The 26,466-nt window shown below is 41.1% G+C and overlaps 3 protein-coding genes and 1 long non-coding RNA gene across 9 annotated transcripts in view; 2 read left to right on the top strand and 2 right to left on the bottom strand.

The window, feature by feature from the left end:
- LOC110988423 (RCC1 and BTB domain-containing protein 1-like) overlaps positions 1 to 8,948 on the bottom strand; it is a 33,868-nt gene extending 24,920 nt beyond the window's left edge. The window contains exons 1-6 of one of the 5 annotated variants that reach the window (XM_087145458.1): positions 8,785 to 8,948; positions 5,649 to 5,733; positions 4,798 to 5,147; positions 1,399 to 1,558; positions 851 to 941; positions 289 to 356 (exon numbers count right to left, since the gene is read on the bottom strand). In XM_087145458.1, coding sequence (XP_087001584.1) covers positions 289 to 356; positions 851 to 941; positions 1,399 to 1,558; positions 4,798 to 5,099 — 621 coding nt within the window. In that variant the 5' untranslated portion in view covers positions 5,100 to 5,147; positions 5,649 to 5,733; positions 8,785 to 8,948. The other 4 variants (XM_087145457.1, XM_087145459.1, XM_087145455.1 and 1 more) reach the window with 4 other exon arrangements.
- A 515-nt stretch (positions 8,949 to 9,463) lies between these two features.
- Positions 9,464 to 16,559, top strand: LOC110988425 (FUN14 domain-containing protein 1-like). Its single transcript, XM_022251904.2, has 5 exons — positions 9,464 to 9,573; positions 10,712 to 10,856; positions 11,585 to 11,660; positions 12,343 to 12,471; positions 14,013 to 16,559. Exons 1-5 carry the CDS (start codon positions 9,555 to 9,557, stop codon positions 14,088 to 14,090), a joined length of 447 nt encoding a protein of 148 aa, XP_022107596.1. The 5' UTR covers positions 9,464 to 9,554; the 3' UTR covers positions 14,091 to 16,559.
- Positions 16,560 to 17,418: 859 nt separating this feature from the next.
- Positions 17,419 to 18,552, bottom strand: LOC147796755 (uncharacterized). Its single transcript, XR_015427620.1, has 2 exons — positions 18,365 to 18,552; positions 17,419 to 17,524 (listed from the first exon to the last, which is right to left on the bottom strand). It is a non-coding gene; the product is annotated as an uncharacterized LOC147796755 (long non-coding RNA).
- Positions 18,553 to 18,568: 16 nt separating this feature from the next.
- LOC110988424 (arylacetamide deacetylase-like) lies at positions 18,569 to 26,058 on the top strand. 2 transcript variants are annotated; one of them, XM_087145460.1, is made up of 5 exons: positions 18,569 to 18,693; positions 19,889 to 20,064; positions 21,428 to 21,659; positions 22,130 to 22,193; positions 22,360 to 26,058. In XM_087145460.1, exons 2-5 carry the CDS (start codon positions 19,927 to 19,929, stop codon positions 23,141 to 23,143), a joined length of 1,218 nt encoding a protein of 405 aa, XP_087001586.1. In that variant the 5' UTR covers positions 18,569 to 18,693; positions 19,889 to 19,926; the 3' UTR covers positions 23,144 to 26,058. The 2 variants fall into 2 exon arrangements, with proteins under 2 accessions (XP_087001586.1, XP_022107593.2); XM_022251901.2 differs by having other exon boundaries at positions 18,652 to 18,806.
- Positions 26,059 to 26,466: the final 408 nt, after the last annotated feature.

Raw genomic sequence — 26,466 nt, 5'->3', positions numbered from 1 at the left:
ACGACACTAGTTGGTCACTTTTTGTTACTAACATTTCACCATTGGCTGCGATTCTCGCAGCGTCGATGGTCAATGAGATCTCGTACGGTCATTTTCATGTGAATGATTCCCACTGTAATGATAAATGAAATTGGCTATCGATAATCAGCGGCGCGACCACCCCCTGGGCCTGGTCCCAAATGGTCGACTAGATATTTCAAAACCATCCATTATTCGGGCAGTGTCAGTTGAACTATAGTAAACCATAGTCATCGCTCAAACATGCCTCACTTTGACACCATTGCTTACCTCGCCATTGTCAATCAGTGCGAGAGATGACGTCTGGCCACAGGCTACTGCCATGACACGCTTCCCAACTTCAAAAAAAATTATAAACCAATACTTAAATGCAGTTGTTTATATCAAAAGTATGCTTGTATAGCTTTAGCACGTCAGGGTAGACAATATATTTTGCTTCTGAAGTAAACCTCCACCATTTAGGCACACAGACTGGGTTTGTCTGGTGTAGGCTTTCTGATCCTGTTACAAGGGCCTTTTGCAGTCTTTTCTTTCTGAATGGTTTTCTGCAGGCCAACTGGTTATTGATGCTGGGCGCCCACTGAAAATTGCCTTGACACTACGAACATCTAACAAAAGAAACACAGTGCACTGACAATGAGCGTCCATTATTATTGCGCCATGCTTCTGTTGTTAGATGTTCATAGTGTGATTTCATTGCTGCTGACAGTTATATGTATATGCATTGGGCAGAAATGAGCTGCTTGCACATTGTACGCATCCCCTGGGGCAGTTGACAAAATTGCATCAAAATTCTGATGACCAAGGTAAAATAGAATGACACCTTTCTTACTGAGCAATGAGGAAACTTTCCTTGGAGTGTTGATATTTGCCGTCGCGCCCGACCCAACCTGACCACAGTTGTTGTAGCCCCATGCAAATACCTGTCAACAAAGCCAATAACACACAAAAAAAACTTACTTTAAACTGCAAATCAGATCTCCCAGCAGACATATATGGAACAACTAAGTCCAAGGTAATCGGTCATCTGCTGAAATCAACCAATTGCAAATTGGTCCTAGATCAAACTTGCTCCTGGCAATTAAAGTTCTAGTGTTGAAGTCGAGTACTTCACAAATACTCTTAAATTATTAAGAGTATAAATCACCATGGTCATAAGTTTCCTTACTTTCATTGTGAACAGTGAATATGCTCCTCAGCTACATGAGCTGTAAAAAATATTTGTGTCATTCTTCCACTGTTAGCAGAGAAAGTACATATACTTCTGAAAGTGTTAGAGTAACTCATGAAAAATACTTCGACTATATGTGAAGCACTTGACAACAATGATGACGTTAGGGTTTGGTCCAATTTTCAAGCCTTTCATTTCCTACAACGTACCTCGCCATTGTCTGTCAGGACCAAGGTATGGTGGCTGCCACAGGCCACTTGTGTGATCATACAGCCTCCCAGGCTGCTGGATATTAGACATGGAGCCATCCTCTCAGGACTCTGGCTGGTGGTACCGTTACCCAGCTGGCAGTAGCCGTTGTGACCCCAGCTGAACATAAAAAGACACCAAAAATATACCGTTACGGTATAATCTATAAGTAATTTTCAGTGTCAAAGGAAACCCATGTCACCAAAATTAAGTCTGAGGCATATTTTTAAATATACGTGTACCGTTATGCGCATGTACATTTGATGTGTCACCATACGTTAGCTGACAACAAGAGTTGACTTTGAAAAAGTGAAACATCACTTGGATTTGAAATAGGATAAAGGCTAGTGAATGGTTGACGAATGGCAGCTGATCACATCAACGACTGTCCAGATTTATGCCCTCTCCATGGAAAGCACATCTGACATTGTGAATAACCCAAGAAACATGTTTTTGCGGTCCGGGTTCGATTCCCAGCTCAGTAAAATGTGGATTGGGTTTTTAGTCCCTACCTGATGCTGTGGGTTTTACCCAGAACATTCCTCTGGGGTTTTCCCCCATTTCTAAAACTACATGTATGACTGCTTCTCATTATTTCCTCAATTACAATTTATTTTGTCTGCATGTTGATTCACATGTGGAATACTACACAACTTTGTGGTTTTACTAGCCAGGGACTTCCCTGCTTACTATAATTCCAGCTATTAGTTCTTCAGCCCCAGCAAAGAGAATCCTTATTAGTGACAGGATTTTAAGCAAAACTATCCAACAAAAAAGTCCTTGCTAAACAAAGTGAAATGTGCTTATGTGAGACATAAAGTTTTCAGCTTTATGGTTTGTGTAGATTCTTTGCTTGCTTATTTAAACACTAATAATGAGAACACCGTTAACACAACATCCTGCCTATAACAAGATAAATGTGAGGTACATGTACCCCTGTCTTAGTTTCTTTATTTTTTCCAAACTGATAACATTAACAAGGTAATTTGTAAAGTCCCAACGAGGTTGTTAAAAGTTATTTGCCTACATTTACACAAGTGCATAATGTAGCTCCCAGGTTGGTGATGCATGTATTTGAAAGATGAACAAAATTTAGAACTTTGAATTGCATCGTGACTGGCCCTGTTCTTGCACTATCCTGTGTTGTAGTGTGGTTGCTTGCTCAGGGTGGATCTGCAACACGCGGCTTCCTATCTTGCTGGCGGGTCTCGGTGGCTATTTTCATGACAGGAAATGTCTAATCATTACTCCAGCCAATGGGCCTGGCTTGAGCCAGTGTAACTCAACATCACATGCAATGACTCTAGTGCCTCACCCCAAAGGGAACAGTAAAAATGGGCACTTACATGTATTACTTCTAAATATAACATTGGGATTTTCATTGTCACAAGTAAACTTTTTGCCAACTGGAATGAAATCCAGATTTATCAACAAAGAAAGTCCGTTTTCCTTTTTCTTTTTTTCTTCATTTTAATTTAATATTTTACCTTTTTTTCTTAGGGGGATTTTTGGTTTTAAATTGTCTTTACTTCTTGCTTTTAGGTTACTATAAACTTTGGGTCCATGTTTTAATGTACTTCGGTTATTCCAGAGATTTGGGGTCCAAAAGTGTGACATTTTCATGTCCCTGTTACATCTGACCTTTGTTATTTGACGAGGAAATATCATCGGAATTGATTTCAAACTATTAGTATTTGTTTAACAGGTAATTTGCATTAATTTATCAATCTTGAAAATTAAAAAATGTGAACTTACAAAATCATGTGTCAGATGTGACAGGGACACCAAAAAAAAAGGCCCCCTAATTTCTGGAATTACCCATTTACATGTACACTGTGTAACTAAATTTAGTGAATTACTTTTAAACTTACATGTAAGTGCTTTCTTGTGAATGCACACACTGGTATATTATAAATGTACATGAACGGTATATCTATTTTTGTGAATTTGTTTTCGGTTTTGAGTTAAGTTGGGATGTGATATCATACATCCACAGAACATAAGAATACATTTTTTTTCTTGCCACTAGATCCAATGGGCTACATGTACATGTATGAAGACTCATTTCCTGAGATACATAAATTTACTATTTTTATGTCAGTTTGTCCTCGTTTTCAAGGAAATGTAAAGCAATATGAAAGGAATCAGTGATGATGTACGCGTACATACACATAAATACATGTATATGTAATAATAATACTGATAATTTAAGAATTACAATGCGTCATTTCCATAAAATTGATCAACGGTGCAATAAACGGGTACAACTTGAGTAATTACATGTGTACAGGGTATTGGGACTACATGTACACTGTACGTGTTGAAATATAAATGTTATTAGGACCAAAAACCATGAAAACAATTTTTCTCTGTCCTGAAATTTCCTAACAAAAGAAACTGTCCCCTAAATGCGACGAAAACCTACTCACACATGCCAATACCTACTGGCACTGCCGTACTTGTGGGGACCAGGGGTACTGTACATATATGTACACATACTGTACATGCATGTACATGTACATTACAGATGTAGTACATGTGTGTATTCAGATGTAGGTATTCAGCCCATCAGTAGATGCCTCTCTCACAATTCTCTTTCAGCATGTTCAGTGTTAATTCATGCATTTATGACCAGCTGTCTAGGCTATTAACAGTCTTTTGTACGGTTTGCCAACAGTACAGATAACAAGACTACGCCCAAGTTTCAACACATAACATCGCCTTCACTGGTTACCTGTTTTGTACAGGATTAACTTCAAAATCATTTCGTTAACATACAGTGTATGTACATGTACATTGTACAAAGCCGAACATGGTCTTGCTCCTAAATAAATACAGGATCTTGTCATGAAGGAGTCTAGATGTCATCTCAGGTCAGCAAACAACAATGGCCCTCTGTTAAGTTCCTAGTGGTAAAATGTTACCCACACTTGGTGACAGGGCATTTGCCATGGCTTCTCCTATGTTAAGCCTGCATCTACATTCCATTACTCTACTGTCATGACTGTTAAAGGACTCCCACAGGATTTGTCCAAACTTTTCAAATTGTGGGCCCTATTAAGTTACGGGCGTATTCTCAATTTTCATCATTCATCAAGCAGGGATAAAATACTCAGCTCAGTATTTAAAACACTGCATGCTAAAGAATGTACAAGTGTCCTCAAAGGCAAAAGCAGCTGTACACTCTCACTGATGGACACATGAGGGCCATTTCACCAGAATGATGCCAGGTTTGTGCACATTCAGACGAAAAACTGTACACACACAAACATCAATATATATATACGCTGGTACTCAAATTATGGACGCAGGAATTAAATCCACTTGAAAGAAAATTGATCTTTGGAACTGCTACAAACCTGTACAACTCCCCGCTGTCGGTCGCCACCACCACATGCGGGCCACTGCCAAACGCCATAAGCGTCACCCCTTTCCCACAGAGCGGCTCGATCTTGCGGGGCACCAGCGTGCTCTGGATGTCGCCTAGCCCCAGGCAGCTGTTGTGGTTGTTGCCCAGCGCGTAGACGTCGCCGTCCGTGGTGGTGAAGATGGCCTCATTGCCCCCGCTGCCAAAGACGCAGGCTTGGTGGATGCTGTTGAGCAGCTCCACCTCCATCAGGCTGAAGATGGGCCACTTGGCCACGTCATGCAGGTTGGTCATCCTCGCCCGGCTGGCGTTCAGGCTCTCTTCCAACTGGCTAGCAGACTGCTGTTTACAAGGGATTGCAAAGAAGTCAAGGAAAAGCAAGATTTTCAATGTGATGTACGGAGCGCATGTTCAAACACGCCACAATCCAGTACGAGCTGCCAAAACTCAATTATGTTCGCTAAAAACACACCTACAGTGCCTCAGGTGCACCTCCGATGAACACTTACCATTGGCCCTTGTTTACAAGTTCATCCGCAAACAGACAGACACCCAACAAGAATGGACAGCACTAAAAGCTCACAGCCCAAGACTGGTATCATCCAATGCAGAGACACGGTATGCCTCTTACACAGAGTTCGCGTATGTGTGCTGAAATGCACAGCACTCAAATCACACACTGTACATAAGTGAACATACACTGAAACCTGTATCGATGATCAACTGAGATGCACACATGTGGCAGAATCAAGTGTTGTGTCACTGCAATTGTCAAACAGCGACACACCCAATCTCGATGCATATTCAAGTAGAAATATAAATAGCATTCAACCAGTTACACACCTACAAAAAGAAGTCGGTACATTTGGATCTCCATTCCCTTCTGATCAACAAGTAAATCATCAATGACCAATCTCATAAATCGCCACTGATGACAAACAAAAATATGTGTATTAAAGTTTATTTCCAATAATCCTCCATACAACATAAAATATAAAGGACAGCTGTATGATTTACACGTAGTACAGTGTAATTCACAGTGTGCATTAAAATAGCCTGCAGTTGTGCATTAAAGGTAATGTATAGAAACTTTACCTTATTTGCAGTAATTAATACTTCAATACCATTCAAGAGAACATCCCTAAAAACCTATCATGTTTGTCTGTATGACTCATCCACTTCCTGTCAAGTCTGTAGATTTCATATATCTGATGAACCCAGTGAGATGATCCCTTTGCTATTAATAATAATAAAAAGATAATAATAGAAATTATTTTGCGGCACTTTCTGTTAAAGTACTCCAAAGTACCTATCAATAAAAGATACTGATGGAATGCAAAGTGTTTTATAAAATTAAAGTGCAGATGAACACATTGAAAAACTTGAAGGGCCTATGTAATATGTAATTTTTTTTAAGCAGTCCTTGCATGCCTTGTACACATGTAAGTTGAGTGCACTTTTGTGTCCAATACAAACTTACTTGTATTTTTAATTTTGGCTTTATTATATTTAAGGGCATTTAGGGGTCTTTATTTTATGCCAATATCAATATGCATCTACATGTAGCAAATGGGTGATGGCATTTCAGGAAAAAATCTTGTGACAGCAATTTTAGGAAAAAAGCAAGCCACAATTTTTTATATTTTGCTCTCTTAAATTTTTTATTGATTCCTTGTTTTTGCACACAACAGTAGGCAAGGTACAAGCACATGTACATGTACACTGTACTGGAGGTCAGTTGAAGAAAAGTTTCTTCGGGAGAATTTTTTATGACAAAATTTGGGGTTCACAATCTAAACAGAAATCCCAACAGTAACTAGTGTTTCAAATCTTGAGAAGTAGACATTAAAAAAGATTAACCAAACAAATATTCCAAGTGCATGGAATTCTAGTTCTAGGGAATGAAATTTAACTAGACTATTTGTGTAATGGACTGCATCCAGGAGGAAAGGGGCATGATGAATCACCACTCACATGATAATTTCACATGGTTGACCCTTGGTTAGGCATTGAGACACCAGCAGCTGAACGATTTTCAAACTGGGGGGGGGGGTCCCATCAGTTGTTAATCATCAGACATCAGCCATAAATAGCTCAATCCATGGAGGCCCACCCAATTATATCTCCTGCAAAAAGTGTGGGGGGCAGGTCCCCCAGTCAAAAACGTGAGGGACCTGCTCCCCTCCCCCCTCGTTTCCCCCCGCTGGTGCATTGATGATATCTGTTCATATATCATTGTGGTAAGTATTTCTGCATTAGGCCAAGCAAAACCAGCTTGGCACGTTTACCAATGTACACCCCTTGAATAAGTGACTCGCCTTATAGGAAACAAAATGCAGCCATCAGGAACTGATTTGAACTGATAAAAACCATGAAGATCTAATCCTTCCAATATTTGAAGACTGCCATACTGACATGATTGATCTTACTAAGGTTACAGACAACTTGTCACTGCCCCAACACTGGGCAAGTTGGATCTAGGACCATATACTGTATTTTGGGAGTAGTCTAGTTGACTGTTCGCGACCAGAGGTTGGCTGCATCATTGGTTGCCATAGCCATTTTTACTAGCACAATGCAATGAGGACCTGTTATAACATAAGGCCACATATAAAAATTTAATTGGTGAGCGACCTTTTTTTAAAAACCTTTGGGAGGGAGGGTGGTTTTTTTGTGCAGTTCAACATACATGTACATCTTAACATGATTGGTGAAATTTTTAGTGAACTAGCGACATCACTGCATTCCATCGATGCGTTTCTCTCCTCCCCTTCTCTGTTGATCTTGATTCATGACGTGGTGGCAAATCACAAGGATCCATTTATAGCCACAGAGAGGGATGAAGAATGGTCATTCATAGTATGTAAATCACATTGAACAATGTTCCTTTTGTCTGATGCAGCTTACAGACACTGAAAGCCTTTTGTAGTATGCATGATGAACTGGTCAATAATCCTGACTTGATCTACTTGCTCATTTCTTCTTGAGATACTGAAGTTGGAATCAGTATTTGAAAAGAATTCCATAAGGACACCGCTTGACAACATGTGCACAAACCCTCGTTATGAGGCTGGTATTTTCTTAGTGAATATTTCAATATTTTCACTGCTAACTTTGACTTTGGGACATACATGTAATTTAGCTTTCTGATGGCTGAAAGGTGACTGCCAGGAAAAATCAGTGGCATCTGTGGGAATTCTTTCCCCTTTTTTTACTTAAATGTACCACCTATTTACATTGTACTGTGTAATACTTTTTTCTTATTTTAATCCCAACACAACTTCACATGTTCACCATGGGCCTACTTAATCATGTGAATTGTCTGCCTATGGCCTTTTTTCTTATGAATAGTTTCTCCAAATGGTGGGAATGTCCAACTGGCCCAACCAATCATGCAGATCCATGTACATGTAGGCCTACAGTGTACCTGTAGTCTTGGCTTTTAGTTTTATATGCGACAGGCCTTGCTACAGTCAATTAAGCCGCTTCTAGGGGAAAGATTTTATACCCTTAAAATCAGTATGGAACAGCAAAATCTTTGAAACTATGAACTGGCATGACTAGGCCAGTAGTACTAGGGGCCTATCCAGTTGTGTTCAGAGTAAATGCTTGGCACAACCTTGGGACAAGAAAGTTCCGTTTTTTGTCTGAAATTCTTGGCACAGTTTTGACTGTAGACCCCAATGAGACTCAAAGTGTACGGGTAGGCCCACTTGCAGCCAAACTTTTCACCAGTTTTATTGAAATAAATCTGAAATAATATTTTTAAAATGACAGATTGAGATTGCGCCAGGCATTTGTTATACACAACTGGATATAGGCCTAGAACTAGTAGTAGTACTAGTACTCAGGCCCCCTATGCCTAGTATAAGTAGTACAGTAGTTATCTGGTTATTTTCAAAATTCAAAGATTCTGGTGTTCCTGACTGTCACCTTGGAGGGGGTATAAATGTAAAATCTTCCCCTGCAAATACTTAACTTTTTGTTTAAAAGTTGTCTCTCAATATCACAGAGAGAATGATCTCGAACTGCAGATTTATCACTAAAAATCACAGCCTCAAGCACCGTATAACTGCCGTACAGCATCAGTACACGAATCGTGCATGCAGCGCATGGCGCGGTCGGCACTGCATGCAGCATGCAGCCGGAGCACTAGCACAGCTGTACCACTTAGTATCGATTACTATTAAACTGGAAAAGCAAGTTAGATCTAAGAGTCGATGCCAGCTATTTTCAAGGATAGTGAACATAAAAATTTAAAAGGGAAAAAAGAATACAAAAATCAATATTTTTCACATTTTTAATAAACTAAAAGTAACCGCGCCTCATGACTTAGAAGTAGATTCATCGTGCATAAATTTGATTTGTATTTATTTATTTTTATTTATGGTCAAACATCAAGGAAGGAAATTTCAGCCTCACAAGATGACGAACACAAGCAGCCGATGCAAGAAGTGACATTGAGCATGCAGGTTTTTTGAGACAGGGAAAAAGCCACTCCCTCCTCGCTCCAACACAAAATACCGGTATGGCTCCTGCAGCAGCCTGCCAATCGACATTGTTACAAGTGTTTGTTGTTGTTTTTTTCCTGACATCACTTTTTCATCCTTCATCATTGCGCGAATTGCGTGCCCATCCAGGCTCCGTCTGGGAATCGCTGTATCGATGTTTGAACACCTGTAGTCAACAGTGTAAGAGAATCGGAATTGAATCAGCGATTGCTGTCAAAGGTCACTACATGCATTAAGGATGGCGAGTGCTGCGGGAGGTAGGTTACTTTGTTCGTTCATTAATTTCCATTTCCTGGGAATATGTGCCCGTTTTTAGGAAGCATTTTAATGAAACTAACGTAATGGATAGTTTGCCTTGTAGTTTAAACGATAGTAATTTATCTATGTCATACCTACATTAAGAAATTCCCAAGAATGTTACACCGTAGAAGTGCCAGTACAGTGGTACCATAGAGCCTGAGTTAACAAAACGTTACATCGAGTTTGTTATCCAGCCATTTCGCTGTGCTTTCTGGGAATCCCCATATGTTCTATACTGAGGCAGTGACAACTAGGCCTATCTTAGATTTCAAAACAAGTTGTGCATTAGGCCTAGTTGCACTGTAGACTACAGTGTAGATTTGAGCATTTCTCTAATCAGTGCTAATGTAAATTTTGTGTCTATCTTGAATTGGCCTATCACTCAGATTAGGCCAAGGGGTCTACCCGGTACCCCCAGAACTGTGGGGTCCGACAAACCCCGCAGAAATGAGCCTATTTCGCCGTAGGCTCTGCATGATGTTTAACAGGGCATGAACAGGGATTTTATTCTAGTTGTGTACCCATAGAAATGCTGCTCCATTTCCCCTAAGATTTCTATGTATGGTAGCTTGCATACCTTCGTTCTGAGTACCAAGAAAAAAAACGGCCCAAACCATGCTGTTTTCCAGAAAAAGGTGCAAATATTTTATGATCAGTGTCCGAGAGTCATGCAATTCACATATGTACTTGCGAAGACGAGCCGCGACCAAATGGTTGACTACGGCTGTGATCGATACACAAGACATGGAAATTGGCTTCAGCCGTTTCCATACATGTGCATGTGTGTGTAATTCTTATCCGCACAGGTTGAAATATCAGTTGGCTGCGGCGCACTAGAGGTCACACTGACCAATCACAGGGCTCCTTGTTATTTATGCCCAAATTGCAGAAATGACAGGCAACAGCCGTTAGGTGCCAGTGCACGTGAGCATGCTGAACACTTTCTGTTGAGGCCGTAAATGGATGCGGGCAGGCAGTGATCTTTGTCCACATCCACGTGCGACCTTGACAGAAAGTCAAAATTTGTCAAAATATACCTAAAAATCTTATCAGTATACCGAGCATCGCACATTCATCACCTTTGATTTGTGGCAGATAACAACGCTAGCATCGATGACAGCCTCTTTGAGATACTAGAGGTTGCCGAGACGGGGAAGAACTGGCTGGAGAAGGCACTGGACGGCGAGTTGTCCAAGAAGTCTGTGCCGGTGCAGGTAGCCATCGGAGGATCCACAGGCTGGTATGCTGCCCAGAAGACTTGCAGTCGGGTCCTTTTCCTGAGCCACCTAATCAACTTAAACATAAGATGAGGATGTAGAAGTCAAAACAAAAATACCGAGGCAGTGTTGGCCGAGTTTCTCAGATCAAAAGAATGCAAGTGCTTACACACACAGATGATTTGCCTGTACAGGAAATGCATACAAGTTATTGCGAAGGGACTTGGACTTCTACAAAATCGTATTTGTTTACTAATGCACTTCAGGGAATTTTTGTACTGGGTACATTTAGGTAGAAGTGGGGATATTATGAGTTACTGCATGAAGGATTATCTACAACAATCTCCAGTCCTATGATTTCAGTGTATCAAAGGGGTTGGAATTATGAAATTTCATAGAAATGTTGAGAAAATGATGTTCCAGCCTACATGTGAAATGGTTTGATGTCACACTATGTGGAGTACCTCTTTATACCCTGCTGTCCAAGTCTTTCTCGTGTTTTTCCTTTTTCTTAGCTGAATGATACTCGATGGCTGTGAGAGGTCATCAGGTGTTAGTAAATCAGCAGCCAAACCCTTGCATTGTTCGCTTTGCTAGATATTTGCAACGTTTTGCCCAAATATCGCCTCCTGTCCCAAGCATGTCCCAGCTCCACAAAAGATCTCCTGTAGAAACCATAGAAACATTTATTGCCAGTAGGGCTCTTTTGCCCGTGAGATAAAGTCATGAAACATATTCTCCTATCAATCAGGGTTGCTGGCTACCTGTTCCAGAAAGTCGGCAAGGCAGCGGCCACAGCAGTAGGGGGAGGACTCCTTGTCGTCCTGGTGAGATCGGATATTGCCAGTGCATTTGTTGACAATAATCAGCCCTGTTGCCCATAAAAAACAAAGATGCCTTATTCTTTGGCAGGCCTCATTACCACTGCTGAACGAGCAGTACTAGGAAGGTGGTTGCCAATTAAGATTGTAAATACAAGCAATACAAATTGCTATTTTGCTGGGCAGATCGGCTGTAATGTATTTTAAGCAGATTGCAATTCCTAAAGAAAAGATTGGCAACATATCTTTTAGGAACCCCCGTCCCCGATACACAAATTACATCAACCTTCCTAGCTCCTTCAATTCCATTCGCAGACCTGCCAACCTGTCGTACTCCTTCCTGAGGTTAGGCAATGCCACATAATAGATTAAAAGGTATTTACATGTAAAGGAGCCCTCAGTTCATTTAAAATTCTAATTTATTATGTTTTGATGCCAGACATCAGGAAGGAGTACGACTGGTTGGCAGGTGTGCATTCGGAGGTTTTGTAGTCCTTTGTTCGTGGAGAAGCTTTTACAACAGCACAGTGCAGCCACTGTTGCCGTTAATTAGGCTATCAGCCCATTCAGTGTTTCAACAGATGCATATTGGATTCCTGCACCGTGGTGGATATTGAACAGTGTGTAGTACCTATGCTTTTTAACCCTTGCCATTCCATTCACGTTTGTATCATCTCTTTATGTCTAGATTGGCTACCACACAGGACACATCAAGATCAACTGGAAGAAGTTTGAGAAAGACGTCAACAAAACCAAGGAGGTGGTTCAGTCAAGGGTGCAGCAAAATGCGTCCTACATCCAAACATTCGCAAACCAGGTGAGACTGAAGTGTCATTCCCTCTGCCAATTGTTAGACACCGATTGTTCCACCTGAGTGGTATGCTTGGACCACTGCTTGATCCATTGGAGCATTCTAAACGGAAGATGCCCTTTCTTCAGATGGTCCCGGGTAGGTGGCAGTCAGTAAATGATTGGGAGCAAGATTGGCTTTGTGCAAGTCACTTTGGTTGATTAGTTCTCACTATTGTCATTATTGTCACTCGCCCCTGGCTGACTCGCCCCCTGACCGACTCGTCCCCTGGGAACATCAAGCAAGTGTGGCCGGCCCAATGTGTAAAAAATAAAACCGAATGGTTCTACTAACGACGCGACAAGAACGACTCACGGACAGAGATGGATATTTGGACATCACCACTTATCACTTATTTATTCAAACGTCTTAGCGCTTCCCACGTCCACTGTCTGATTAGGTTATTTGTACATCTAGCATACCCTCAGGATCAACAACTTCGAACCCTCCTTCCCATTAATATTTGGCCGTGCGACTGAGGTCGGTCCAATTCAGAGACGCGCTCTCTTCTAGATTGATGTGGGAATAAACTTGGGTACTTTTGGGGGCAAAAGTAACTGTTTATTCGGGGGGTTTTTTGTCCGATTAATTTCCACATAGAGACTAAAATGGGTAGAAATGATGGGGAGAAACTGACTTGTGTAGAACGGTGCCATGATTACCCAAGCAGTGGGTTGGGTAAAGATATTTTGCCTGATACTAGCGAGAATGCATTTTCGTCCCTTCAGGGACTCACTGCAGTCGCACGATTCCTGAGGAATCCAGGTTAACTTTCATAATTCTCAACTTTGAGTGCTCGCTGCAAACCCCAGAACCTATTTTTAAGGGTAGCAATCACTGATTCCATCTCTGACTAATTGTATTTTATTAAATGGTGAATGGGCCGGCCATACATGCTTGGCAAACTTAGGGGGGCAAGTTGGCCAGGGGCGAGTCGGTCAGGGGGCGAGTTGGCCAGGGGGCGAGTTGGCTAGGGGGCAAGTTGGTAAGGGGTGAGTCGGCCAGGGGGCGAGTTTGTAAGGGGTGAGTTGGCCAGGGGGCGAGTCGGCCTACAATCCTAATCTGGCCCCTATTGAAAAGAGGTCAGCAGTGCACTGTGCCAGGTTCGTGAACAAAAGAAAGTTATATTACACTGCACAATCTAGGCTCTTTACAAGGCTGCAGGCCTGGCTGAAATGCTCAGGCGTCAATAGATTTTGTCTGTCAGGCTAGAGGGGCCACCAGACAGTCCTTCACGTGTTTGTAAGTGTCCAGTAAGTGAAGATAGGAATTTGTAAAGAATTTTGAAAACAGAAAAAAGTCATAAATATCCCGGCCCAGCATCATCAACATTGATAACTTCCCCGGCAGGAAGTGGTTAAAGTAAAGGCCGTCTTTAATGGGGCCCATATAACAAATTACTTCATGTTCAGGGGCAGGGATATTTATACTAAAGGGCGTAAATGTTTTATTGTTGAAGTCTTTCATCTCCAAATTTGCTCCAATTTTTCTTTGCGTGTCCTCCACAGATAAAGACACTTGCCCGAAAGAACCTGGTTATATCAGGTGGATTTGGAGCCGGATTCTTACTTGGCATGGCCATGTAGCAACTTCGATTCCACTTGTGATAGTTTTGAAATAGCTGTTTTGTGTCAACCGACAGAAAGTTTGCAATTTGGGGCCCGCTGTGTGTCGACTTGGAAATGACCGGCAGAATCCTTGTGTTTCCAAACTCACTTTGTGCAGTATGTAGTCATTTGTCCTGGTTTTGATAATGTCATGGGTGCTTAGCAGAAATATTGGTGTGCAGATATCTGCCACCAGTGGAAACTGTTTTTCACTTAGCAAAGGTTCTGCTGCTTTAAGCAAATTGTTTTTTTTCTGTAGCAGCCCCATGGACTTTAACGGCCATTTCTGTTTTTGGAACAGATATGGCCTACACTTTGTTCATCCAACAGATCCTTTTCAGCAATTTGACTGGGTTTTGCACCAGACCACACAGCAACAATGGAGACTTTCTTCATAAATGCTTTTTACATTTATATCCTAAAGTTGAACCAAAATCGAGCCACTTCAGTTCCAAGCAGAAGAATATCCAAACCCTCAATCTTGTGTGCAATGAGTATTTCTCCTTAACCGCCAAGTTAAATAAGTTATGCATATCCTTTGTATGGGCTTTCTGTTCTGTTTATTTTTTGTCGCAAAGAATTTTTATTCTAACCTTGAATACACCTTGACTGTCAAACAACCCAGCGTGTAAACAATTTGTGGACAATATTGTCATGTCATTCTTTAAGTTTACAAACTTCTATTTAGTTCAAGCAATGAATAGACAAATATCATGAAAATGGACAAATCCATTGACGTTTTACTGGACATTCAGGATGGCCACCTTGAATGGCGGTAAGCACTGCATTGGATTTTGTATGGAGCGACTGTTGCAGAAGAGTGGCGCCGCGCAAAAGCTGTCACCATGCTTGTTACCATAAAGGGGGCCACTGTTGATGGTGCTACTATGGTCACCGGAATTGTCTATACATGTACATACACCTACCCATTTCATTGTTTGTTCCTGCCAGAATTATGAATAATTATACACTGTTAATTAATGACACAGTATGAATAATCAATTTGGACTGGTCGGATAGCCGCTTTGAAATGAGTTTTAGATTGCGACCTGGGAAGGACCACATGCTTACATGTGTATGTATGACCCGCAAAAGATAACTTGTAGAAACCCTCACCCACAGCATTTGCTTTGAACTTTATTGAAAATTATTTCAACCTTTTTTTAAAATCCATGTGGAAAATGACATAAAGGGAGAATCGGGAATATCCATAAATTACATGTTCTGTAACCGGATTGTTTTTCTCTGACAAAGATTTGGATGAGAGAACTTTGCTGCACTACTCTGGCCAGGGGTACGTAAATTTTTCTGAAGTTGTTTCAGCTATTGGACAAAAACACAGAGTTCCCCCCCCCCATAAAAAAACCATTTACTGGAGGAACACACCCTTTGTAGGCATTAGCTTATGTCTGCCTCTGTAAGTCTAGACCCACCTCGAACGTAACCATGCATGTAGCTCATTTTATGTGAGACTATAAATGCAACTTTGACGTTAAATATAGCCGACTCTCATTACAAAGAACACTGTCATAACAAAATACCGTTACAGGGAACAAATTTCGACAACCCCAAATGTTTGCACTCTTATGTTTTTCTTTGTTTTTTCTACTCTAAGAACAAAGCCATGGTTTTATGATTAAGTAATCTGCCCGGTCCCGCCAACTTTGTTCCAATGAGAGTCGACTGTGATTGGACCGTCTTCTCACTATGGCTTTTCTAGTATCTTGCCAGCGTCCAGTGAAACCCGGTGGCATTTAGTTTTGCCATTCGTTCATTTGAAGCAGTAATACCATGTACCACTTCTTTGTGTTCTGACTTTGATTATTACTTAGTTGTTTTGTAGTGTTATTTTCTGCATTGTGTACATGTACTTTCATTTTTTTAAGGAACTGGAGAGCAAATCCATTTGTACATTTTTTTTGGGGGGGGATGAAAGTAGTCACCCAAGTCGTGTCATTCTCGAAAACTTCATCAGAATGCATGTCACTAGTTTGTAATGCTTGTACTCACGTACATGTATGCATTTAAAACTGATTTTAGGTACCTGTATACATGTACATGTAATTATGAATGCAAACTAGACTTTGAAATTTATGGATAGTTTTTAATCACACTCATATCCTTGTCATTAACAAGAACCATTTGAAGCTTGTACATGTTGTACAGTCAGCAGTTTATTTTGCCATTGTAGAAAGAATAAATAATTTGTCATCTTAATGAGTGCAGAATAGACCATAAGCCTCAATGAAAGTTGAATCACATTTTTTTTTAATTTTACTGCAATGCACTGTGAAACTTTATTCATAAAAACTCACCGAACTATTTTGATAGATTGACAATAGTGTGTCCTTTCTGTTTGATAAATTAATAAAAGGTTTGACTGAATCTTAATGAGGATTAATAAGTGTATTCATTGAAATAAATCAGTTGATAAGACCGCAGGAACAATTGTGTCTGGCCAGAGTGTTTTGTTTTGTCTTGTTTTTAATGATCCAAACTTAATGGTCTTTACAGAATACTTCTAAAATTTCGGCATTGGTGAAATAAGACTTTTTTTAAATTGAAAAGATACATGTACATATAACTGGTGATTTACCCTAACATTCTAACAGGTATATAAATCACACTGAATCTTGCTGAATATTTAAGGTTGAGACTTATGTCATGTATACACTAGTCCATTGCACTAATATGTGAACATTGTAGCTTCATGCAAAAGGCAAAGTTTGTTGAAGGTAATACAGCCGGTAAACGTTAGTTTTAGTAAAAGTACAGGCCAAAAAAAATTTCTCCATAGAGGCTTTCCATGGTCGCCATCTTGCAGGGCAGTTCTTTTGTTCTACAGGAAAACTTCCTTTGTATATACTCTGCGGAACAAATGCACTGGCCTGTAAGATGGCAGTCATGCAAACCGTCTATGGTGAAGTGGATCTGTATGTCCTTAGCCTAATGTACATGTACTTGTGAATGCAGCTTATGAGTAGGAAAATATTTGTGTCTTTACTGAAATGATTAGGAAAGAAAACCAGTTTTTTTGAGAAACTAGTGGTAAGATCTGTTGCACAATCAAGCTGGAGTAATGAAGCTTATGTTCCATGACATCAGTTTCCTGCAAAAGTCAGCTGCATACTACATCTCAGGAAAAGTGGCTGGAAACAAGGCCGTGGAGGTGTGGTCCACACTGGTGGGAATTTGCCAACAGCTGGCCAACTTATGCCATGGTAAACTTCATCCACGGAGTTTCCTTCCGCTATCGTTCCTTAATCCTGTCCGCTACTTTTGGGGTTTGGTTAGTGATGTTGTCTTCTTGAATCCGGAGCAGCACACTGAATCCTCAGGCTTCGCAAGCCTTTCACAACACCTCTCCATCTCCTGGATAACATCCACGCACTCACTCTCCACGTACTTGTGTGCTGCAAGCGTGATACCAAAAATAGCAAATTCCACATTCACTGTATGCAAAATACACAAAATACAAACAAAGTATTGTCACAAACTTGAAATGGTGGGAAAAGAGAAGGCTCCTTTGATGGACATTGGCCAATTTTCCTTGTTCCATATCAGAAAGAAAAGAGGGAAGGGCTTTGGTTTTTGAGGGATATTATGGGGTAAAACAGCAGCATAAATGATGCGAAGAAGTGCTGTGAGCGAAGACGAATCAGCGCATGTAGTCTGGTTCCTTGACCTGGAACCAAAAAGTTTTTATTATGAAATTCAGTGTATCCACAATGGCTGGGTCGGCTAACAAGACGTGAAACAATATGGCATGATGCGGTCATCTTTCGCCGAACTCAGGTAAAAAATCTGGTTTTCTTGCATAAATATTGTCAAAATTTACCTAAACTAGAGCTACTTGGATTAAAGAACAAGGTCTGGATGTTAGTTAGTTTGAAAAAGTGGACTTTGGTTTCCTTATTATGGGAACAAGGTGCTAATGGTAATGAACACCCTTTGCTTGTGACATTAGTTTCAGACAAAGTTTGAGGGCTCGCACTCGTGGCACCAAGCATGCCAAGTGTCGTGAGTATGACTGTGTGTGAGCGTACCTGGCATAAGTCTTATTGCTGATACCGCATGAGTGATTTTTGCAGAATGGTAGGCATTGTGGGGAAAAAACGGGGGCAATGTTTTGGTCCTTTTTCCTTTCCAGTACAAAATTACTCATGCGGTATCAGCAATGAGCATGGTAATGCCAATGGTATCAGCAAAAAAGGCTTACATGTAGGTCTGGCTTGGCGCTTAAAAGCACTTACCTTGTAAGCATTTCTGTATATTGCACGCCTGTTTTTGACAAGGATCCGACTTTGGTGGCATGAGGGTGATGTTTATCCTGACTAGGCCTACATGTACCATCACTACATAGAAAAACAGGTCATGCCCACCGCATGCATTCGGATACTCGGATAGACCTGCGCGTTCCGATCCCAACCGTACGCGTAGCAGTCGACACGACCTACTCCTTCCTACGTATAGTCTGGTGCCAATCGATGGTGCAATTATTTAATTAAGTTACACCTTTCGGGTTACAAGTTTCGATCTTCTCTATCAACAGAGGGCTGGGCGCCGTGGTTATCAGCTGATGGTGAGCAGCTGATCTGTCGAGAGCAGAGCTTTATCATGTTTATGCAATCACACGTATGAAAGAGAGCATGCAACTAGGCTGGACTGGTTCATTGGTTGGAGCTTGATTTAACGGTAGATTGTACATCATTTAGTTACTTTTTCGATATTTCGTTGTTCCTGACCATAGCACAGTGTCCTGTCTGACCGAGCTTGTTTTTCTGTGTTCTTTTAATTGAGTTTTTTACTGTGCCTGTGGCAATCTGTTAAAATTTCTTTTCACGGTCTTCTGGCATGGTTAACGTTTTCTGATGGTCATCATGCTCGTAATTCACACTAGGCCTACTGCCTAAATACATGTAGCTAGAATAACTCCACCCATGCTACCCTACTTGAGTGAGAATGGCTAGGGTTACTCATCAGGCTACATCAAATGTGGCCTGTGTGCCAAGAGTGATATTGGGCTACCCCCAGAACCTGAGAACTGTGGGGTTTGTTGTCCTCCGCACTCTCGATCGCGCGACGGACAACGGACCCCACAGGTTTGGGGGTAATATGGCATGATTGACCAATCAGTGTGCACAATCGTACAATTGCAGTGTGCTACCAGTCATCGAAATACGTGTAAATGTACTGACGCTTCACAAGGAATAGGGAGAAACCAGGATGACTCACTGATAACAGAAGGATCAAGCAAAAACAGATCATTCAGCTGCCAGCCGATTATTCCCAACTGAAATCCTGGCTGTGATCTATCAGGGACTTACAAGAAAAGTTGACCACCTTGTCATCACATGGTGGTCAACTTTCTGAGTAACACCAGTGGAAGATCACTTTTGAGGAAAAAATTTGAATACATGTATATGGACGCTGCTTGATGATACCCTGTACACAAACCTGGTCATTGCCTATGAGACTGGTGTTTTTTAAGTGAATACTTCAATAGTTTCACTGCTAAGGCACAGACAGGAAAAATAAGTGCCATCTGTATATTGAATTCTTTCCCACATTGACAAGGGAATTAACGATAAAGTAAAACTGACCAATGTCATGTAGATTTGAAAATAATTAATTGTAATGCATGCAAAGAGTCCCACCTGCATTTTCCAAATGATTGTCACAGTCTGCAAACTAAAGTGAATGTGGCATAGAGATAAGAATTTTTCATTTTTCATGCACTCAGACATTTATCTTACATGTACTTCTTTCCCCTTTAGGTGGTATCGGAAGTGTTCCCCGCAGACCTGCAGCCAGGATGAATTCCACATGGATCGTTTTGACCCTCCTGCTCGGATTTGCGGTCTACAAGCTGTACACCCCTGTCCCTGAGGCTATTGATGAGAAATTCAAATTCCGAGCCTTTGTGGCTTTTCAGAGGGTTGCTCTAATTATGGCAAGTTGGGGGTATTCCTTAAACTTCAAGTCGTGTTACTATGATTGACTGCCGATATTTATTGTAACCAAAGATTTCTCGGTGTGGCTGACACGATGCACTCACTGTTGCTCTCGAGTCTCAAGAAACCTAGGTGGATAGAAGATGATGAATGAAGATGTTGTAGAGGTTGGATGATGTAAATTTAATCTTAGCAAGCAGGGCAAACTCCAGATAGTTTGGAGCCTTGAGTGTAGAAAAACATGCTAAAATATCCTGCCAACTTTAACTATTCTTCAGCCACAAAAACAAATTGTTCAGAATATCCAAGGGGCAAAGAACAGGTCCTCAGTATTTCCCCTACCAACTTGGAGGTCACGGCTCACTTTAAAAGATGACTTTTCTTTAGCATGTTGTACCACAGAGTGAGACCACGTGATTTCAGTTTAAAGCCCAGCTTTTTAATAAATGTTCACCATTCATCAGTGCATGTAACTTGATGGCATGTCTGTGTGGAAAGCCCAAATACATATAGGCACCAGATTTTTCTTTTGACACAATTCAGTTCATCAATTTGCAAGGAGAGATGGGAATACCAAATATGACCATTTTGAAATTTTGATTTCTTTTCACTAGTTTGTTTACAAAAATTAAACTTTAGATAGTTTTGACAAGCCCACAAAAGCAAACAATATTAACAATATTAATGTCAAAATGACATTAGCAATACCATGAGCAGACATCTCAATAAATGCATTTCGCACTTTCGCGAATATGACAAAGAGACAAAAACATGCGTGCCCCTTGAACACGTACAAAATGTACTGCCCAGAAAGTTGTAAAAGTAGGGCAACAGAGATTTGGTTCTCACAAAGAGACATACATCTCTGTTTTGTTTCACAGAAGAACCAGAATGTAAGAAAATATGTTTTTTCATTTTCCCAAAGCGACACGCATTTTTGCTAATTAATTTCGGCTAGTTCACCAGTGCTCATTCTAACAGCTGGGTTCCTGTAAACATTTACTTTTCACTGAATCATTCAAAAATTTCCTCAGTACATAAAGTTGTGGAAAGTAGCAGTTTATTGAGCTATAAAATGGAGGAAATCTTCGTAATTAATTAAAAAACCTGTTTTTTTTTTTAAATATGTGTGCATATCTCTGTGAAAACAGTGACAAGTCAACTGACGTCTGTAGTTACTGAAGGGATGCTGGGCAGATTGTTTTGTGCATTGTTCTATTTCATTTTGTATCTCATCTTCACTTCCTTAAGCTTTGGACTCTTATCAACAGTTCTGATAGAGCCCTAATTTTTCAATCTGTAGAACTGTCAGATTGTCCAACTAATGCTTAGAAAACTCTTTTCAATGTCCTAAATACCCAGGGGTCTGTAATGGGGTTCTTTAATGGCAAGACTGATGTGGAAAATATGCAAAAGCTGATCACTTCCCTCCCACAACCGCCGTCGACCGTGGAGGGCTCCAACATCAGGTCGAGAGTTGTGACCTTTGACAGGGTCAGGGTTCGGCTGTACGAGCCAGTAGACAGAAAGGGTGGGGCAACAGTCGCAGGGCTGGTGTTTTATCATGGTGGTGGTTACTTGCTTGGCAGTCCAGGTATGTTGTCAAGAGTTGTTTTACCTAGGCTTTGTAATGTACCGTACACTCTCAGTCATATACATTACATGTACATGTTCTGTGTGAGTTTTTGTCAAAGGACTTTTTTGTGAAAGATGTACTTGCAAAGTTGCCCAGTGAAGCCAAGTTCAGTTCATTTTATGCCTGGTGCGATGTGACCGTGTCTTGCAATGCATAGGGTTTCCCGGGCTACCGCTTGTTTAGGTGTGTCCATCACAAGTCCCTGCAGGTCAATCACAGTCTTAAGTCAAGTCTCAAGCTAAATCAACCCTGTCCAAAACTGAGGGAAGGGAGATCCCTCCTTCCCCACACAGGATTTACGCCCACGCATGTTCCAAGTATTTAAACTGGGTCCATGATGCCATAGACCTGCAAAATGCGAATGGTGTCCAACAGCAGCTTGTTTAGAAGTTGGTTGGTTCAACTTGTTGGTTGTGATTTCTCTCCAGAAATGTACAACAGTCTCACTAGAACGATAGCTGAGGAATTGGGTATTGTGGTAGCATCAGTCGAGTAAGTTGATGCTATGATTTGTCTAATCATATCATCCTTAGTAAACAATGAACTGGCAGCAATTGCGAGTCTTTCTGCCTGATTAGATGACGATGGTTCTTTTTATTAATGAATTTTAAGAGTAAGGAAACTTTTTTGTCACAAAATCAAACTTTGTTTTGGGCAGCTATCGTTTGGCCAGTGAGGAGGCATTTCCTGCGGCACATGAAGATGGCGTGAGGGCCCTGAGATACTTCCTCAGGAATGCCGCAGAGTTTGGGGTGGATCCCAGCCGTGTTGGTGTGGCTGGTGACAGCGCAGGGGGCCACCTATCAGCGGCAGTGGCCCAGGAGGCAACAGACGACGCCTCCCTCCCCCGCCTCAAGCTGCAGGCCCTCCTCTACCCCTTCCTGCAGTTGCTAGACACGCATACCCCTTCCTACCAGCAGCACCGCGCCGACTTCGGCCCAAATGGCGGCGTCGTCACCCGAGATCTCGCAGGCACCTTCCGCTCGTTCCTCCTCCTCGGGAGACAGGATGATGCCCTTGTTGAAGCCATGCTGCGCAACAACCATACCTCGTGGGCCTTCAAGCGGTCTAACCCCGAACTCTTTGACCACAGGCTGGTGCCGGAGGCACTTCGGCAGCATGAGTCATACAAAGGCCCCCTTGTCGACGTCGGAAGCGAGGAGATGTGGAGCAAGTATAAGCACCTGTTTCTCGACAACCGTTTGACCCCACTTTGGCGAAAGGATCTCTCAGGCTTGCCACCAGCCTACATCATCAGTTGTCAGTACGATGGACTACGAGACGATGCAGTCATATACGCCGCACGTTTAGAGCAAGCTGGTGTCAAAGTCAAATTCACCAACTATTACAATGGTTGGCATGGAATGCTTAATGGACAGGCCTTCCATGTTGGCCAACGGGCATTAAGATACCTGATAGCCCATCTACGCGAAAATTTGTAGATCTTGTAGACAAAGGCCTTGCCCATGTTGTAGTGGTCCAGTGACCAGTCAAACCTGAAAGGTGTGGGATTAGAGCTACAAAAACCATGTCTGAGGAAAGGCCAATCATGAAAAGTTGAATACCAGAGATACATGTATATACATGTAATCAGTGAATGAAGATAGGTTGCAATTTCGTGTTCTAGTTGACACCTCTTAAGACTGTCCCATGACCCCATGAATCCATACCTTGGCCAGTGTAAGACCCACATGTACAGTCACAAAGCTGGTCAAAAGAAATAAAACACAAGCATTCCTTTGTCACTGTTCACCCTGTTACTTGTTGGTCTGGTCTTGTAATGGTCTCAGTCCACTACAACACTGGTTGCAAGACAATGTAGTGTATCTAAATGAAGGAAAAATATGTGCAGAGGACGTTATGATGTGCGGAGTATTTTGGCCGAATTACATGGCTTTTCAGTTAACCCCCAGGTGCACCCTCTGTTCTTGCAAACCGGAAGTCCCCCCACCTAATGGGAAGGATCAAGAAGGCGTGCAGATTTGAGAACTCTTCAGATAATCCATGTACATGTACATCAGGGAGCACTCAGAGTTGAGTCATCCAAGAACATCCTAAAACCAAACATCCTATATCAGATGGCAGTAGAACTGAGTCCATATCTGAGTCCATATCTGGACAAATGGAAACAAGCTTTGCTTTTAAGGTTTTGCCACCTGTGGTGGTCTCTTTGTCTCATTCATTGTTAGTACGTGTATTTTGCCATGAGGAGGAAATAAATGTAATGCAATGTTAGTCCATGAAGCAATAGGATCCAAGAACATCATCCCATCCGGAAACGAGACACTGATCTGGAATTGCCACTGTGTCCTCCAGTATCATTCCTTACTCTCACCATGGTACATGTAGGTAGGGGAAAGGTCTGCCACTTACTACTAACACCACTAGAGGGCGCACCTGGTGGCTGAAACAGCTAGTCTTTACACCATAACATCATCCGCACAGGTTTTTGGCTCTAAAGGGTATCATTTCTTCATTTTAACATGAAATTACGGAGCACAATAGTTCTTGTAGTATCATCATAGTGTGTACTGTATGTAACTGGCTCCCATCTGATTTTTGTGTTCACTTGGCATTGCCAAGCACTACATTTCTTATCCACTGCAGCTCCTGAACATTTGTTCCTGGCTAAAATCTACACGTATATAAACGACACAGGTGACAATCTCTTACCAGAATTTCTTCCATCAGAACAGTTAGGTGCATATTTCAAAGTGAAAAGCCAACCTTTAATTCGTTCATTTTTAACAGAATGTGTTCATATATGAAGATGTATGTACATGTAATCACACGTAAGAATGATGAGCCAATTTAATATGAATCGGTGCCAAAGTGATTTGTTTGACAAATATTCAAAGTACATATGGGATATTTATGTAAATGTGGTACATATGATAAATTATGCACATGATAATGGTATGAATATAGATTTATAAACCATGTGTTTTTTTAGTAGGGTTAAAGAATTGTAATTAATCCTGTGAGGACTTTTTTAAACTATGAGATGAGCAGAGTTTGAAAAGCACACAGCATTTTGTGTCTTAATTATTCAGTTGGAATTTTGCCAACCAATGTGAGTGGCGCACAAGTGGCTTGAGCACAACTCAGGCATGGATTCGGGGAGTTGGGAAGGGGTTTCCCTATCGGACCAAAAACAAGGAAAATAGAATAAATGAATGAAATAACAATTGTAGAAATAATAACATAAAGATGGCATCCTGGAAGGGTTTATTGTTCATCAATAAGATTACAACGTAATGTCTTTGAGTCAACTCGTTCTGGACAATCGGGCATAAAAAATCTGACGGGTGTGTATACACCCCACCCCCCTCGTGGCTCCACCCCTGAAACCACTCACGAATGAATCTGTAAATAATTCTGATGTCATTTGATCTCACAAACAAATTGCCTTTACTTTTTTGGTTTCTTTCGATGCTGATGGATAGACTGGAGAGTTGTTTTTATATTTCTACAGTTGTTTATGAAAGGTCTACCATTTGTTCATTATCTAAATTTCAGCTCCTAAGTAATACAAAATCTCATGTGTGCAATGCATCAAACTTGATCTTGGAATTTTTACTGTATGGCAAATTTGTATGCCTGGAAAGGATGCGTTAGGTTGTTTTTACTACTTGGAATACGGGAGATTTACAGTTGTGCCTCACCAATTAGTTTACATTGCGTTGGCCAATCACAATGCGCGAAATCTGTCGACCCAATGCGTGTTTGGAAAGGGTCGATAGATTTTACAAGCTGGCCAACGCGTTGCAAACTCTTGGAGGCTCTTTATTGTGAATCGCTCGTAATACACCTTTAGTTTCGAGTAACCTTATTTTCAATATTTGTTTGCTATTTTAAACAGTATTTTGGAATCCTTGTATGGTTAAAAGCCAGCGAGCAATCTTTTCTGAGAAACGTTTTCAGAGAGCAAATATGGTGTCCAAAATTTGAACAGGGTCGTCTCCGATTTACATCTACGGCTCAGCAACAGCACCCTCACGTATTCGGATAAGCTTTTTTTGATGTTTAAAAAGTGTATAAATTATTACAGTACACTTCACTCCAATTTTTTTTTTTTTTTTCGTGCATTGAAGATGAATGTGAAGGTGTGACAAAAAGGAGTCTAAGAAAAATTCATGGCAGGGAACCTTTAAAAAAATTAAGAAAATTTCAATGTTGGTCTTAGCAAGTTGTAACTTGTATTCGGTATGCCTCAAAAAACTTTCAATGCGATTCTCGTCAGTGTGTAACTATGCAATGATCTGCTTATGTAATTAATGCCTTATTAATGTCAAACAGTTTGAGTTTTATAAATCAGAATTTTTTTGAAATAAAGAACGATTTCTTGATACAGTGATTGTAAGTCTGTATTGCTACATTGACGGGTGTTCAAAGTACACTTTCTGGCTCAAATGGCCGTTATTTTTGCTGACGTCACTGACTGTGTCGACAAACGGCTCACACGGGGTCCCTAGTACATCTGATGCTTAGCGATACCATTCCTTTCATATTAAATTCTTTGGTACATAGAACGGTGTGGACCAAGAAATTGTGGGATTGTGTAAGTATCGTCCAGGATCATCTCTGTAGATTCAGGGGCACCCTTCTGGGGGCAAAGCAGAAAAATGTAATTGAAAATTTGTCTGAAGACCCTGCGTAAGGTGAGAGATGTCATTTGAAACATGAAGATTTGGGAACATTCACTTTGGGGGTGAGTTTGTTTTGGGCGGATAATTAAAAAAAATAATTGGTATAACCAACTAAA

Source organism: Acanthaster planci, linkage group LG14, assembly GCF_054643075.1.
Source record: "Acanthaster planci isolate LZ-2023a linkage group LG14, COTS_SCS, whole genome shotgun sequence".
Taxonomy (NCBI): domain Eukaryota; kingdom Metazoa; phylum Echinodermata; class Asteroidea; order Valvatida; family Acanthasteridae; genus Acanthaster; species Acanthaster planci.
The sequence above is the reverse complement of the archived record's forward strand: the minus strand, read 5'-3'. Positions and strand labels throughout refer to the sequence as shown.